Genomic DNA, 13,480 nt, shown 5'->3' with positions numbered 1-13,480 from the left:
ACTAGAAGTTCTGGATGCCTGGAATCATGGTGTGCAAGATTGAGATGGGCTGAAGACCAGCAGTCTGGTCCCCCCTCTCAGTAAGATGTTGCCCAGGCTGAGAGCTTAAACTCAGTCGGGAGTGCCAGGCTGGCTTGCCTGATGCCACAAGTCTGCCCAAGCCAGACAAATGATGGGCTATGGCACAAACACCCCACTTGGAACCATCTGCACTTCACTCCTCTGAGAACCCACTTCCCTGAGGTGTCAATGGTGGATTCACAAATTTACCCATTCAAGCCTGGCAGATGCTGGAAGGCACACAGATGCGGTTGCCCCTTATTGAACACAGGGTAGGCGCTTTGAGCTGAAAGGCTATCTGGTTTTCTACCCAGTCATATTCATTTCTCTCCAAATCCATCAATTTGGGGAACTGAATGCCATCTGTCAAGTTATCTGATCCTTTGAGGGTCTTTGTGTACCTCTCAGTCCCTTCAAGAAAAGTCCACCTGGATGAAACTGAGGAACCCCTCCTCAAGTGGAAGTGACACTCAGCAACAACTGCTCTTAATCAGCCCCACTTTTCACCTTTGGAATTTCCCCCCTCAGTGTGAGGTGGAACAAATAAAAAAATACAGTACAGTAAGATAAAAATAGCAGTGACCCACACAAGCTCTAAGTAGGGTTTTCAAGGTTGCTGCCTCCTTTTTTCCAGGCAAAATATTTTCTATTGACTCAGCACATTTCCTGCCCTTGGAAAAGCTTGTTGCCAGTGCAGTATGAGGCCAAGCAGATCCTACCAAAAAGGGTAGCACCAAACAAGACACAAGTGAGGAATACAGCTGTGGTTTGAGACAGGTTTCTTGATGCAAATTATACAAATCTCACCACAGTGAATTTAAAGGACAGGGTCCTTTGTGGGAGGAGGATATAAAAATAAATAAAAATACGAGATGGGTAAGTTGCCCCCCCCCGACTCAAAGCCATTCACAAAAACTATTCCATGCACACCCCAAACAAAGGTGACTCAACTATGTACAGTGGTACCTCAGGTTAAGTACGTAATTCGTTCCAGAGGTCTGCTCTTAACCTGAACCTGTTCTTAACCTGAAGCACCACTTTAGCTAATGGGGGCCTCCTGCTGCTGCCGCGCCGCCGAAGCACGATTTCTGTTCTTATCCTGAAGCAAAGTTCTTAACCCAAGGTACTATTTCTGGTTTAGGGGAGTCTGTAACCTGAAGCGTATATAACCTGAGGTACCACTGTACATGGCACTAAACCAAAGTCATATACATAATAATGTTAATTTATCTAGGCCGTGGCAGCTCAATGGTATCCCCAATCTAGACATTAATAAGAAATCACCAGGAACAAATTAAAATCTAGGATGCTGGAAGAGAAAAATCCCCAAGTCGGTTTCCATCTACACCACTGTAGTTGACATTGGCTGAGGATTTGCAATCCAAAACATCTGGAGGGCATCTGGTTGCGGAGCCTGAGAGGCCTGCTCCAGCTCTTGCATTTTAGTAGCATTTCTGCTGGTGACTTTGACTGGTTTTATTTTTCTTTGTACTGGCTTTCTAAACAGTGGTTCTTGAGATCATGACCCACAGAGTTCTACGCAGAAAGGCGGAACATAAAAACAGATATGAAATTAAAGGGCCTGCAGCAAAGGATCTGGTTACGTATAGGAATATGTTATACAAACATTAATCAAATGCAATTTGTTGCACAAAGATTAGATAAACAGAACCTGAAAGGCAATGTTAACCTGCATGGATGGCCCACACCAGTTTCCCTAGTGCTGCCACTAGAAGCTGTCTTCTCTCTGTCTCCTCTTTCCAGATCTCGGAGAGGGACAAAACTATTTTGCTCCAACTATGCTGCATCACTCAATGAGCGAAAGAGAATCTGGGAGGGGTTGCTCAATAGCTGGCAGTTTGGTAAAGAGATGGTTCCTGCAAGGAAGAAGGTGAAGGTGGGTAAGGGAGTTTTGGGCTTCTCTGTCCTCTCTGCAGGAGAACCAAGCTATGAAGCCACCTAGAACTGGATCTGCATTAATGGACAGGAATCAAAGCACAAGCAACCCAGAAGTTGGAATTTTCCTTTTTAATTCTTATTTCCACAGTGACATTGTCCCATTAAAACCCAAACTTCACCACCACCACCCACCCTGGCACACAAGATTTGAAATGGGGGCTGGGTGTGTGTGTTGCACACCCCCCCCCCAAAATCTTCAAAATTAGTGTATAATTGACATTGAGAGAGAGCCTGGACTTTAGCCCCATCTGCCAGGACATAGAGACCTTCTAAAAATTTGCTTTGTAAACATCAGAACATGCTACAAAATGCCACATTGGAACCAACAGATACGAATGGGGTCCTGCAACAGAAGGTGTGGCCCCAAGATGTTGCTGTACTAACAGAGCTCCCATCATCATCCCTGACACTTGGGCCTGGCTGGTTGCACAGGCTGATGATAGCACCTGGGGGGGGGCGGCTACAGGGTCTCCACACCTGGCAAACCTGTGCTGCAGCCCCAGAATCTGGCATCAACTTAATCAAATGAAAACATAAAAGGAAATAGGTCTCTGACAACTGAGAACCAAATGAATACTGTGGGTTAAAACATGATTGGATGGAGCAGAGACACCGCCCAGCAAAGGAATAGAGTTTGTTCATGTGGCATCTGAATCTGGCGAATCTCACCAGAAAGGAGGGGAAGGAAGTAGTCAGGTGACAGGAAGGAAGGACCTGTGTGAATTTGATGCCAAGGAAATGCCCTCAAATGTAGTCAAATATTCCCTTTTCCAACGTACGTGTATCTAAAACTCAAGGATCTTTCCCCTCAGTTTTCATTTTCAAATATAAAAAGTAAAAGGATAGCAACAATATAAAAACAAATAACTTCCACAATAAGCACCAAGTCCACAGGCCAGCCTTTACCAACAGGGTGCCTACCAAATGTTTCAGAGGGAAACTCCTGTCAGTCCCAACATCATACAGCCGTACTAGCTGGGACTGATGGGAGTTGTCATCCAAACCAGTCACCAGGCTGGGGAAGGCTGCCTTAAAGTAATTAAGCTGTAGTTCACACTGTGCAGTCATGTCATTATCAACCACATGACCTTTGCTACATCACTGGTCATGATACAAAGATGAGCCCCCCGGGCACATAAATTTAGAGCAGAAGTTGTGTAGTGAATGGCCTGGGTCCTCTTACACAAGTGTGTGGAAGGCAAGGGCAAAAGGAGAGTCCTTTTTGAGAGTGATGTCCCAAAAGGCAAAGAGGAATTCAGTTTGTGTTCAGAGTGTGAAGCTGCATGCACAGCAAGTGGCCCTGTGGGGACTTGACTGGTCTATCAAGAAGCAAGTGGGAAAGAAGATGGAAATCAAAGTCTCGGAAGAGGCTCCCAACAAAACAAAACAGGAGTAGCACAATCACTGGGGGAGAGTGGAGGGAACGGTTGCCTCCTGCTGACACAAGACATCCCCCAAAATTGGAATTCAAGAATCCAGAGGAGGAAAGGCACCCTCCGTGGGCAGTTGTAGGGATCACTTCTTGAGATCCATAAAGATAGCGTTGGTAGTTGTCTGTCCGAAGATAAATGCTCCAAGGATAACCATGAAGACGCCGTAGCTCACCATCGCCCACCAGCTATGGATAAAAGAGGGGAGACTGGCATGAAGCACAAATGATTCCATAACCACTGACCCCACATGGATGAACTGGGCAAGAGGAGGCAGCAAAGAAGAAGCACAGCTCTTACCCGGCTGGTCTGGCCTCTTGTATTTCGGAGAGCTTGGTGTGGATGAGGCAGAGTCCTGGCAAGGAAGGAGCGGAGGAAAACGGTGAAGGGAAAAAGCAGCAGAAGGAACCACCAAGGCATTTTTTTTGCAGCCATCTAGATCTCAGAACGATGAACAGTTCTAACAAAGCCAGTGTTACGTTCAACTGTTTTGAGCATTATCAGGTTCTTGTTGGTGTGCAAAGGAAGTATGTCTTGAACACTTTAGTGAAAGAAGACCCACCGCTGAGGTGGTTGCAGAAAAGTCACTGTGCAGAAGAAAGTTGGTTGTGTGGGCTAACAATAAATTGCTAATTTATCCAAAGGAAGTGGGTGTGGGAAGGGTGGCAACTCAAGCTGAACTTATAGAGAAAGAGAATTCTGGCTAGGGGAATATTCTGGCCTGTCCAGAGCAGGTATCTGCGAGGCGAGGTGAGCCAGGCTGGTAGTAAAGACCACCAAGTAAAGTTCCAAGGGAGCCATCTGCTCTGCTAAGAGCAGAAGTGAACTGAGGTCTTCTGAGTCCCTCTGTCCTGTTTTCCCCTCCTAAGCGAGACTCCCCAGCCTGAGGGCAAGTGCTTCTCTGCCTCTCTGTTGCCTTCTGCCTGAAAGGCTCCCTCTGCCATTGGGCAGGGACCCTGGAGTGGGGGTACCTCGACTCTTCAGGCAAATCAAGCTGGGGGAGGCAGCTCCATGGGTCCCTGCTCACAGCCCCACCAAAAGCAGAATAAGAGCCCCCCGTTACACACAATCAGCTAGGGAAAACTACCTGGGAAAACAAAGATGAAGCAGGCAGCCAGGCCCCCAATGAGAGAGATGACTTTGCCAATGTCAGGAATGAACAAGGCCAGGAGGAGGGTGAGGAGGAACCAGCTGACCGTCTGCAAGAGGCGCCGCCTCCTCTCCCGCACAACGTCTTCTTCAACCGCCTCCCCCTTGTAGCGCAGCCAGAGGCCTTCCAGCACAGCCCTGGGCAGGAAGCCAAGACAGAAGGAGGAGTTAGGGGTTGCCCTCTGCCACTGCAACACCCCCTGCAAGGACTGCACAGCAGCAGGAGAGGCTCAAGCCAGCCAGCCCCACCAACCCCTCCCGCTCCACGCTCACCGGCCACAGAAATGCAGGATCGGGTAGGAAGTGAGAACGCAGACGATGATGGAAACGCGGGCAATGGCGACTGGGATGTCGTTGGAGGGGTAGGACATGAGCACATCCTGCTCCACACTGGACCCAAACGTCAAGTATCCACAGACTCCTGGCAGGAAACAGGAGGAGGAGGAAGAGGAAGAGAAGAAGATGAAGAAAGAGGTTCACAATGACCCAGAGCCAACCACCAGTCACTTCCCATCCCATGAGGGAATAGGGATCAGGGATCAGTCTCCCTTTTGTGGCTCAGAAGAGGAGATTAAGCGCTTCCTCTTTTTCATCCCACCTACCTGTGCCCGTGTAGACAAAAAGAGCAATGACCATGGCTGCTGTCACAACGGCCCCCCATGGCTTCACCTCTGGTTGCTTCATGCTGTGGAAGACGGGCACGCTACTGACGTGGCACTGCCAGGGAGAAGAGGAATAGGAAAGGGTTGTTAGGTGTGGAAGAGAAGAATGCAAGTTTTCTGATCGCGCAGAAGTCACCAGCCTTTGTGATTACTTGCACAGGAGATCCTTCTCCCAGACTTGTTCTTTCGGCTAGTGCAGTTTTTCCACACATACGTTTTCACAGCTGGAGACCAAAGAGCCAGTCAACAAATTCAGCAAAAAGTAGCCTTCACCAACCTGGTGCCATGAACATCTGGAGGGAGGATGCTATAACAGGGCCTCTGATTTTCCCTTAAGACGGTTGAAGAATAAGAACCACCTCTGCCTCATTCCAGGACCCAAGTAACTCACATTATCCCTTTTTAAATGCTTTCTGAACCAAATTCCATCCTAACTTTGCCTAGGACAGCTGTATTATTATTCTACAGTAATCCATTTCCCCTTATCCCTCATCTGTCAAGAGTAGGGAGCGCAGGCTCAATATGAGCACGTCGAAAGCTTTTGTCTGTCTGTTCACACCTTATTCAACCTTTTTTGCAAGAGGTTGAGGCTAGTGTATTTAGGATATCACATCCTACTTATAAAAAAAGAGACAGAAAAAGACAAGGCTACATACCATAAACACCATATGAAAGAAAACACTACAATTTCATCCAAGATAAAAATGAATTAAACTTGAAACAAAGGTCGGGGTTTAAATTGATTATTCTGTCTCTCTTCCCACCCCATTACACCCCCAAATAGAGCTGAGAAAGACCCCTGAATGAAACCCCAGAGAGACCCTGCCAGTCTGGTGGGCACCAAGCTAGCATAGAAAATATTGAGTTGGGTGGTTCACCATGCTTTTACTTGGTACAATTATTACTAATTCAATTTGTATGCTGCGCTTCATCTGATCACAGGGCAGCTCACAAAATAAAAATACAAAATGAGAACACAAAATATATAGTAAAACAAATACTAATAGCTGCTCCCTCCCCCAAATACATTTTAAAGGCCATAGAATGTTTAATCAGCCAAAGGCCTGGTTACAGAGACACCGAGAGAGGTGGACTTTCTTGGCCTCAATGTGCCCACACCCACCTGGGGCCTTCAGACAAGCCTCACCTGGAAGCCAAAGCAAATGGTGGGCATGGCATTGAAGACAGACATCCAAGAGGAGGGGCTGCGGAGAGGAACGCACACGTTAGTTCAGGATGTGGTTCAGCAAATGTCTACCATCAGCATTTACTCAGAATTGAAAAAAACCCTCCCCTGAGGGGAGTAACGTGTCAAGAACGGATTAGCAGGATCTAGTTTTAACTCAGACAGTCAAAATTAATGTAGGAGAGGCACTTCCAATTAAATGAATCTACCTTAAGATGCACATCTCTATTTTCATAGACAATGCCTAAACTGGAACCCTTCCACTCGCGAACACAGCCTTTCTCAATCCGATGCCCTCCAGATGTTTTGGACTACAACTCGCATCAGCCCTAGCCAGCCCAGTGACTGAATTCCAAACATCTGGAAGGCATTGGGTTGGGAAAGGATGGGTTAATGCGTCCTTCTTCCCCCTACAGTGAGAATTACCCTCTGCCTTTCAGGTGCCCCCCACTGACTGATAGCTGCAAGTCCTCAAGTCCTGAGCAGGGGAGAACTGGATGGGTCCACAGCATAAGGATGGCCAAAGTTCAGAGGAATGGGATGCACCTCTCAGCAGCTTAAAGAGTGGGCAGATACAGTGCCCACCACAGAAATAAAAAGCTTTTTTACATTGAAAGTTAAAAGCTAACTGGAGACTCTTGACTGGGCAGTCCAGTAATTAAATTGTCAGGTCTCTCCACTGCCTTACTGCAGAAAACAAAGACTGGAAGGGAGGCAACTCAGGAAGGCTCCACCTCTTTCTGAAGGAGCATCACTCCCACGTACCTCGTTGTAATTTCCTTTGGGATGTTCTCATCAGGCCAAATATATTTGATAATTATGATGGCTGTAACATACCAGGTCCCGACAACACTCAAGCAGCTGTGAGAAAGAGAGAGAGGTGAGACAGGTGATGGAGCTGCTGCCGCTGCTGCTATCTCCTTCCAAGGATCATCTTGAGATGCCAACACCCACCTTTTGCATCTAGACTTGCCCTTGACAGAGCAGTTCAATGGCACCTAGTCTTTCACTCAAGCAACACATCCTGGCAAGCAATACAGAGGCACAGCCTGTTTGCCACCCTCACACTTTTGTCTCATGAGGACCCTGGTTGGCAGCAGTGGCTGGGGAGCATTTGCCAAGATATGTGCCAGCTGAGAACTGGCCTGTGCTTACCTGGCGTATTTCTGGAAGCCAATCTCCTTGGGCACTGAGAGGGGAAGGATGAGCAAGAAGGCTGTGATGCTGATGGTGAACTTGCGGTCTGTGTACCAGTGGCCGCTCTCTGCCCCTGTGGAGTCCTTCATTAATGCTGCAATTACTAGACAAAGAGAGACTGCAATCATCCTCTGGGCCCAATCCACCAGGCAGAGGGAAGTCAAAGCTCAAAGGCCAGTGCACAGCTACACACACACAAAAAAAAGACTCTCACAGAGACTTGAACTTCTTATGTCCAAGGAAACACAAAGCAACTGGCATGGAACTAAGGGGAAATTTTGCATTATACAAAGGTGTACAGAACACCAGGACCCAGGCAGGAGAAGCTCTGGATTTCCTGCACTGGACTACATCAGTCGCCAGACTTTGGGAGCTACGAGTCCTATCAGTCAAAGCCAGCATGGCCAATGGTTGGAGATGATGGAAGTTGAAGTTCAAACTATCTGGAGGGCACCAGGTTAATGGTAGCTCCCTCTGACCCTGTGATTCACAACATTATGAAGGCAACGCTAGCAGAAACCCTTTTTATCACTCAGCAGACACCGCCAGCAAGAGGCATGCCCAGGAGTCAGCACAGCCTCCCTGCTCCCCAGCAAGGGTGGCCTAATGCAAGAGCACAATTACTGAGAGGAGAGCTGAGAGCCTTTTGCTATGAGCAAGCCCCCCCCCCAAGTGGTCAGTGGCACACTTGCCAAGAAACTCACAGGCAGGAGGCTGAACAGGCAGCTGGTGCCCAACCTATTCAATGTATCTGTGTGGCGGTATAATGTGAATGTGGTGAGTATTAGCCATAAAGTTCAGTTGGTGGCCTGGGTGCAAGCCATCCTCCTGCAGCCTTGCTCACCACACAGAGCGGTTGTGAGGGCAAAATGCTGTAAAGAAACTTAAAGTATTCTATATACTGAAAAACAGCATAGGCAGTTACTCTATATAGCCCCCCAGGCTGTAATTCCTCTGAAGGCTACAGAGTATGCCCTCTACAAAAGAAACAGGACCTCCTCTTGTGGCATAATTCTGTGAGTTTTCTAGTGTGGAAAGAACCTTTAGCTGTCCAGATGTTACTGAACTACAACTCTTTATCATCACCCCTGGCCATTGGCTACAGGGGCTGGTGGGAGTTGCAGTTCAGCAACATCTGGAGAGCCACAGGTTCCCACACCTGATCTACAGAAAAAAGAAATCAGGAGCTGCAGCCATGGTGGATGAAGCCAGAGCCAAAAACAGGCAGTTGGAAGCTCTAGGTTGTACAGCTCTTGTTCTCTCTGCAAGCTGCACAAAACAAAGGAGGGGGCGCAGCTTCAAGCATCTCACAGTACCAAAAACAGAAGGCCGAGTACATGTCAAACCCCAATGGAGTTCAATCAAGCCTTGTCTTTCCAATCAGATTTCAAAGTGAAATTAATTTTGAAGAAGAGGAAAGGGTATAAAAGCCCAAACAGGCCTCCTCCTTTCCCAGCAGTACTCACTCTTGTCCTGCTGATCTCCAATGATGATGAGGAAGGCAATGCAGGTGCCAAAGGTGTAGACAGCAATGGCCACCTCGCACAGGATCCCGGTGACTTTGCCACACACGGCCCACACCACCTCCTGGTAGGTGCGCTCATTGCTAGCCTGGGAGCAGTAGGCCAAGATGACCAGGCCGCCAATGATGAAAACCAGCATGCACTGCAGCAGAAAAGGGAAGAGTGGCACCATGAGATGATGGCAGGCATGAGCAGGCAAACTGAAAACAATAAAAAGCTCTGGGCATATATATTTTTTAACTCATTTCCTGTCTTGCTTTCCTGGTCTCTCCTGCTCCATACATAGTTTAATTCTAGCTTTCCAACCAGCTGCCAACCTGGCTTTCCAGCCAGCACTGGTGTTATGATGCTAGGGCTGATGTGAGATGCAGTCCAAAACATCTGGAGGGCACCTACTTGGGGAAGGCTACATTATCCCCATGGCAATTTTTTGGACATTCTATAGCTGCAAGTTTATTTTTAAAAATACTTTTAAGAGCCACCTGCTGGATCAGGCCAGGGGGAGCCCACCTGGTCCAGCATCCTGTTCTCACCTGCAAGTAGAACCCAAGCACAAGAGCACCCTCCCCACCTGTGGCTTCCAGATTCAGAAGAATTGCTCCCTCCAACAGTGGAGGCAGAGCATAGCTATCATTCCTAGCAGCCACTGAAAGCCTTCTCTGTGAATTTGCCCAGTTCTCTTTCAAAGCCATCCAAGTTGGTGACCGTCACAAGACCTTCACATCAAGCTGTGCTCCAGCCAGGCCAAGTGAGAAAGAGCACCAGCACACTCTGCACATTCCCAAATGGATCCCTTCCCACCGCCCACACGTTTTTCCTCATCCTCACACCCTCCCTGCTTTCACCATCTGCAGCGTGATTCCTGCAGCCACTCCGCCTGCCATGCTGAAGGCTGCTGGGAAGTTCAGGAGGCCGGCACCCAGGGCTGCGTTCACAACAATGAAGACAGCTCCCAGCTTTGAGGTTGCAGCGGGTCCACGCTCTTCGTTGCCCTTGGGCCCCGTTTCCACATTGGGGCTCTGCAGCAGCCGGGCCCTCTCGCCAGCATCCGCACTCCATTCCCAGTCACCATATTCGGTGTTGATCCCCAAGTGGCCTTCAGACATCTCCTCCGCTGGAAAGGGCCACTCAGTGGCAGGCTAATCTGTATCCGACGAACCACACTTTGCATCCCCCCGACTCCGAGAAGCACCAAGTGTTATCCTGACCGGCATGGATGTGTGGCCTATAGAAGAGACATGCCTGAGCTCAGAATAATGTCACAAGCAGAGCTGCTTGCAGTTTGGTGGGTCATATGGCCCTAGAAGAAACCAAAGGAAAGAGTCAGCTCTGAGCAGATGGAGAGGAAATACAGGCCCCTGCTCACAGAAAACCTCAAAACCCATGCAGGAGGGGAACATTAAAAAACTCGTTTCTGGGCATCGTGATTTTTAAAGGATGCAGCAACTGCTAAGAGCTCAGAATCCAAAGTGGTGACCCGGGAAGCCATTCCCGCTCAGTACCATCTTCACAAAGATTCAAAATTTGGCCCTAGCATACCTGTGGCCCAGCTCCCAAGGCACCAAGCTCCAAGTGCTCAGCACCCAAGGATTCCTTTGCAATGGCTAAAACAAGAAAAGCTAAAGAGGTCTTCCATTTCTGCTTATCCTCTTTTATGGGCTGCTTGAGAAACCAGCTGCATAAGCACTTCCCTCTACAACTCAGCAAAAAAGCTGTTTTGCTCATGCTGGGCAAAGTTTAGAATTGGATTTCTGGGGGAAAAACCACAAAACCACAGGGTGGAGCTGAAAGATTTCTCAACTGGTGAAAAAATCAGTTTTGCTCCTCCTAAGCCCCATAATTTCTATTGCATATCCACTGTTTTTTTAAAACCATTTTTAAAAATTATTTGCTTACATCACCCCCACTACATCACCTAGTTTAGTCCTCAACTCCTCAATCAGCTATACAGAAGGGTTTTGTTTTGGGGGTTTTTTGGTAATCAGCAAGGGGAATTAAAATCTCTGAGGAGCAGGAGTAATTTGTTCTGTTTAAATTTAACCCCCCCTTCCCACCAAGATTAACAAACTAGTGTAGGTTTCAGAAAAATCTTCCATCATTATACAACATTCTAGATAAGATTCACAATTAAAGAAATCCAAGTGACTTGGATATTGATAATTATTTAATCACACCACTTCAAAAAAAATTAAAATTAAGTGATTTTTTTTTTCTAAAAAGCATATTTTTAAAAAATTACATAACAAAAACAAGGAGTGGTTGAAATGGGATGCTACAAATAAATAAATAAATAAATAAATAAATGGTAGGATCTTCACCCATTTCTCTACAACCTGTAGCAGTTATCCTGGCTGATTCTTTAAGATTCAAACTATGATTTTTGAATGTTTTTGTAGCCAATTCCACATTTCCTTTGAAGCATTTGAAGCTCATCCAATTCTTCATCTGACTTTATGGTACTGTATTGTAACCTCTCCTTCAGTTACTTCTCTCATACCTGGGCACTGTATAACACATTTTAATTTTAATTTCTTCATTTCATTTCTTCATAGTAAGAAACTGCTTAGCAATCCTGTGAGGATTACCACAAACATCATTTTAATGAATTCATCCCCCTTTACCTCTCTTCCTCTCTGCCAGCAAGTTTTAAATGGAAAACTATGAGTGTCAGATTTTTCCTTCTATTATTTCTGGCAGATAACAGACACAAATCTGAGCAGAAAAGCTTCAGAGCCAACACTGACAGGCCAGTGACTAGGCTTGGTGGGAGCCACGGATTCAAAATCTTACGCGCCTAGGCATATGGCAGAGAAACTCACTGGAAGAAAAAAATTACCCACAAAGCTCTCCCTAATGTGTTCACTTGTGAGTTACATTTTAGGCTCAACTTTCCTCCAAGGGATTCAAGGCGGCGTCCTCCCCTCCCCTCCATTTAATCCTCACAACAGCCCAGTAGGGCAGGCAATGCTAAGAGATGACCCGAGCCAAGGTCGCTCAGCGAGTTTCAGAGCGCAGAGAAGGCGCCTCTCCCTGACTCACCCACAGCAGGGAGAGGCGAAGGGCTAGACAGGGAGCCGGCAGGCCATTGTAAGCTGTGGGCTTAAGGATCTCGGGCCCGGGAAGGAGACACCCCGCAACCCCTTTAGCTGCTCAGCCCATTCAAATCGTGGCTGGCCGGCTCACTCCAGCGGGCCGGGGAGCCGGAGCTTCTACTCCAAAGGGGATGATGCAGGGGATCCCGCCCCCCGCGGCCACCCCCATAGGTGCGCTTGCCGCTACCGCAGCGGCGGCCCCTTCGCTTCCCTGGCAAGCTAGCTTTCTGCTTGCAAGGGAGGACGCCTTCAACCCGGGGTAGGGGCGAGGAAGGCTCGCCAGGAGCGGCCCTGCAGCCTCCTTGCCTGCCGCAACCCCGCTTACCCACCTCCTTCCACACCGGCTTCTCAGCTGACGAGAATCACATGGCGGCGGCGGCGGCAGCTGCAGCGGCGCCCTCCCCCGTACGCGCGGCATGCTGGGAGTCGTAGTTCTTGACCGCGCCCCCCTCAGGGACAAGAAGCAGAACCGGCGGCCTTGGGCCGAGTCAGTCAACTATAGTCTCCGCTGACTCGCAGCAGCGGCTCTCCGGGGTTTCAGGAAGACAAAGTCCTGTCACAACCAGGCCTAGAGATGTCGCGGGTTGGAGCTGGGAGCTTTGGGTAGCAGGGATAAGGAACCTGCGTGGTGGAGCCCTCCGGGTGTTGTTGACCGGCAACTCCCATCATCCCGCCACATGCTGGCTGTTGGGATTTGTAGTGCAGCGCCATCTAGAGGGCCAAAAGTCTCCCAGTCTGTTCTCCATAATCCACTTGAAAATGGCCAAGGGTCTTGGCAGACCACTTCACGTCTTTCCTGCCTATTGTAGTAATTGTAATGTGGTGTGTTTAGGTGTTGCATATTTTTAAAACAGCATGGGGTTGTTTTTTGGCACCTTTTGTTTCTTATATTGCATTTTATCGAAATACAATTTGTTTTCCATGGAATTCAAATTGTAATGCAGTGTAAGAAATAAAGAAAGCAATAAAAATCAATATGAGCATTTCATGGGGACATGCCATGGACCACCTGAATGAAGCTTGCAGACCATTGATGGTCAATGGAGCAGTTTGGAAACTCCTGCTCTGCAGCATTACAAACTGAAGTAGCCAGGTTGGGGGAAGATGCTGGAAGCAATGAAGAACAGTAGAAGCAGATAATAATAATAAAAAAACAGCACAGAGGGAGAGTTATAATAATAGTTATTATCACTATTTTGACCCCAGCTGTAGCTTCCATTTG

At 47.9% G+C, this 13,480-nt stretch overlaps 1 protein-coding gene across 5 annotated transcripts; it reads right to left on the bottom strand.

Moving 5' to 3' along the window:
* Positions 1-2,073: 2,073 nt before the first annotated feature.
* SLC38A7 (solute carrier family 38 member 7) lies at positions 2,074-12,707 on the bottom strand. 5 transcript variants are annotated; one of them, XM_083454470.1, is made up of 11 exons: positions 12,588-12,707; positions 10,012-10,466; positions 9,110-9,308; positions 7,602-7,746; positions 7,212-7,307; positions 6,408-6,465; positions 5,201-5,315; positions 4,872-5,019; positions 4,537-4,736; positions 3,750-3,804; positions 2,074-3,637 (listed from the first exon to the last, which is right to left on the bottom strand). In XM_083454470.1, the coding sequence occupies exons 2-11, from the start codon at positions 10,270-10,272 to the stop codon at positions 3,535-3,537; spliced, it is 1,380 nt and encodes a 459-aa protein (XP_083310596.1). In that variant the 5' UTR covers positions 10,273-10,466; positions 12,588-12,707; the 3' UTR covers positions 2,074-3,534. The 5 variants fall into 5 exon arrangements, with proteins under 5 accessions (XP_083310596.1, XP_083310597.1, XP_083310598.1 ...); XM_083454471.1 differs by having other exon boundaries at positions 10,706-12,597; XM_083454472.1 differs by lacking the exon at positions 12,588-12,707 and adding an exon at positions 12,206-12,576.
* Between the last annotated feature and the right edge of the window lie 773 nt (positions 12,708-13,480).

Source organism: Podarcis tiliguerta (genome assembly GCF_965153285.1).
Source record: "Podarcis tiliguerta genome assembly, chromosome: 8".
Taxonomy (NCBI): domain Eukaryota; kingdom Metazoa; phylum Chordata; class Lepidosauria; order Squamata; family Lacertidae; genus Podarcis; species Podarcis tiliguerta.
This window is presented reverse-complemented; position numbering and strand designations above follow the sequence as displayed.

Excerpts from the sequence above, each read along its gene's own strand:
- SLC38A7 (XM_083454470.1), bottom strand. The coding sequence starts at position 10,272 with ATGTCTGAAGGCCACTTGGGGATCAACACCGAATATGGTGACTGGGAA. Across the intron at positions 9,309-10,011 it reads CAGGAATCACGCTGCAGATG|TGCATGCTGGTTTTCATCAT; the intron begins GTGAAAGCAGGG and ends TTTCTGCTGCAG. Across the intron at positions 4,737-4,871 it reads ATCCTGCATTTCTGTGGCCG|GGCTGTGCTGGAAGGCCTCT; the intron begins GTGAGCGTGGAG and ends CTTCCTGCCCAG.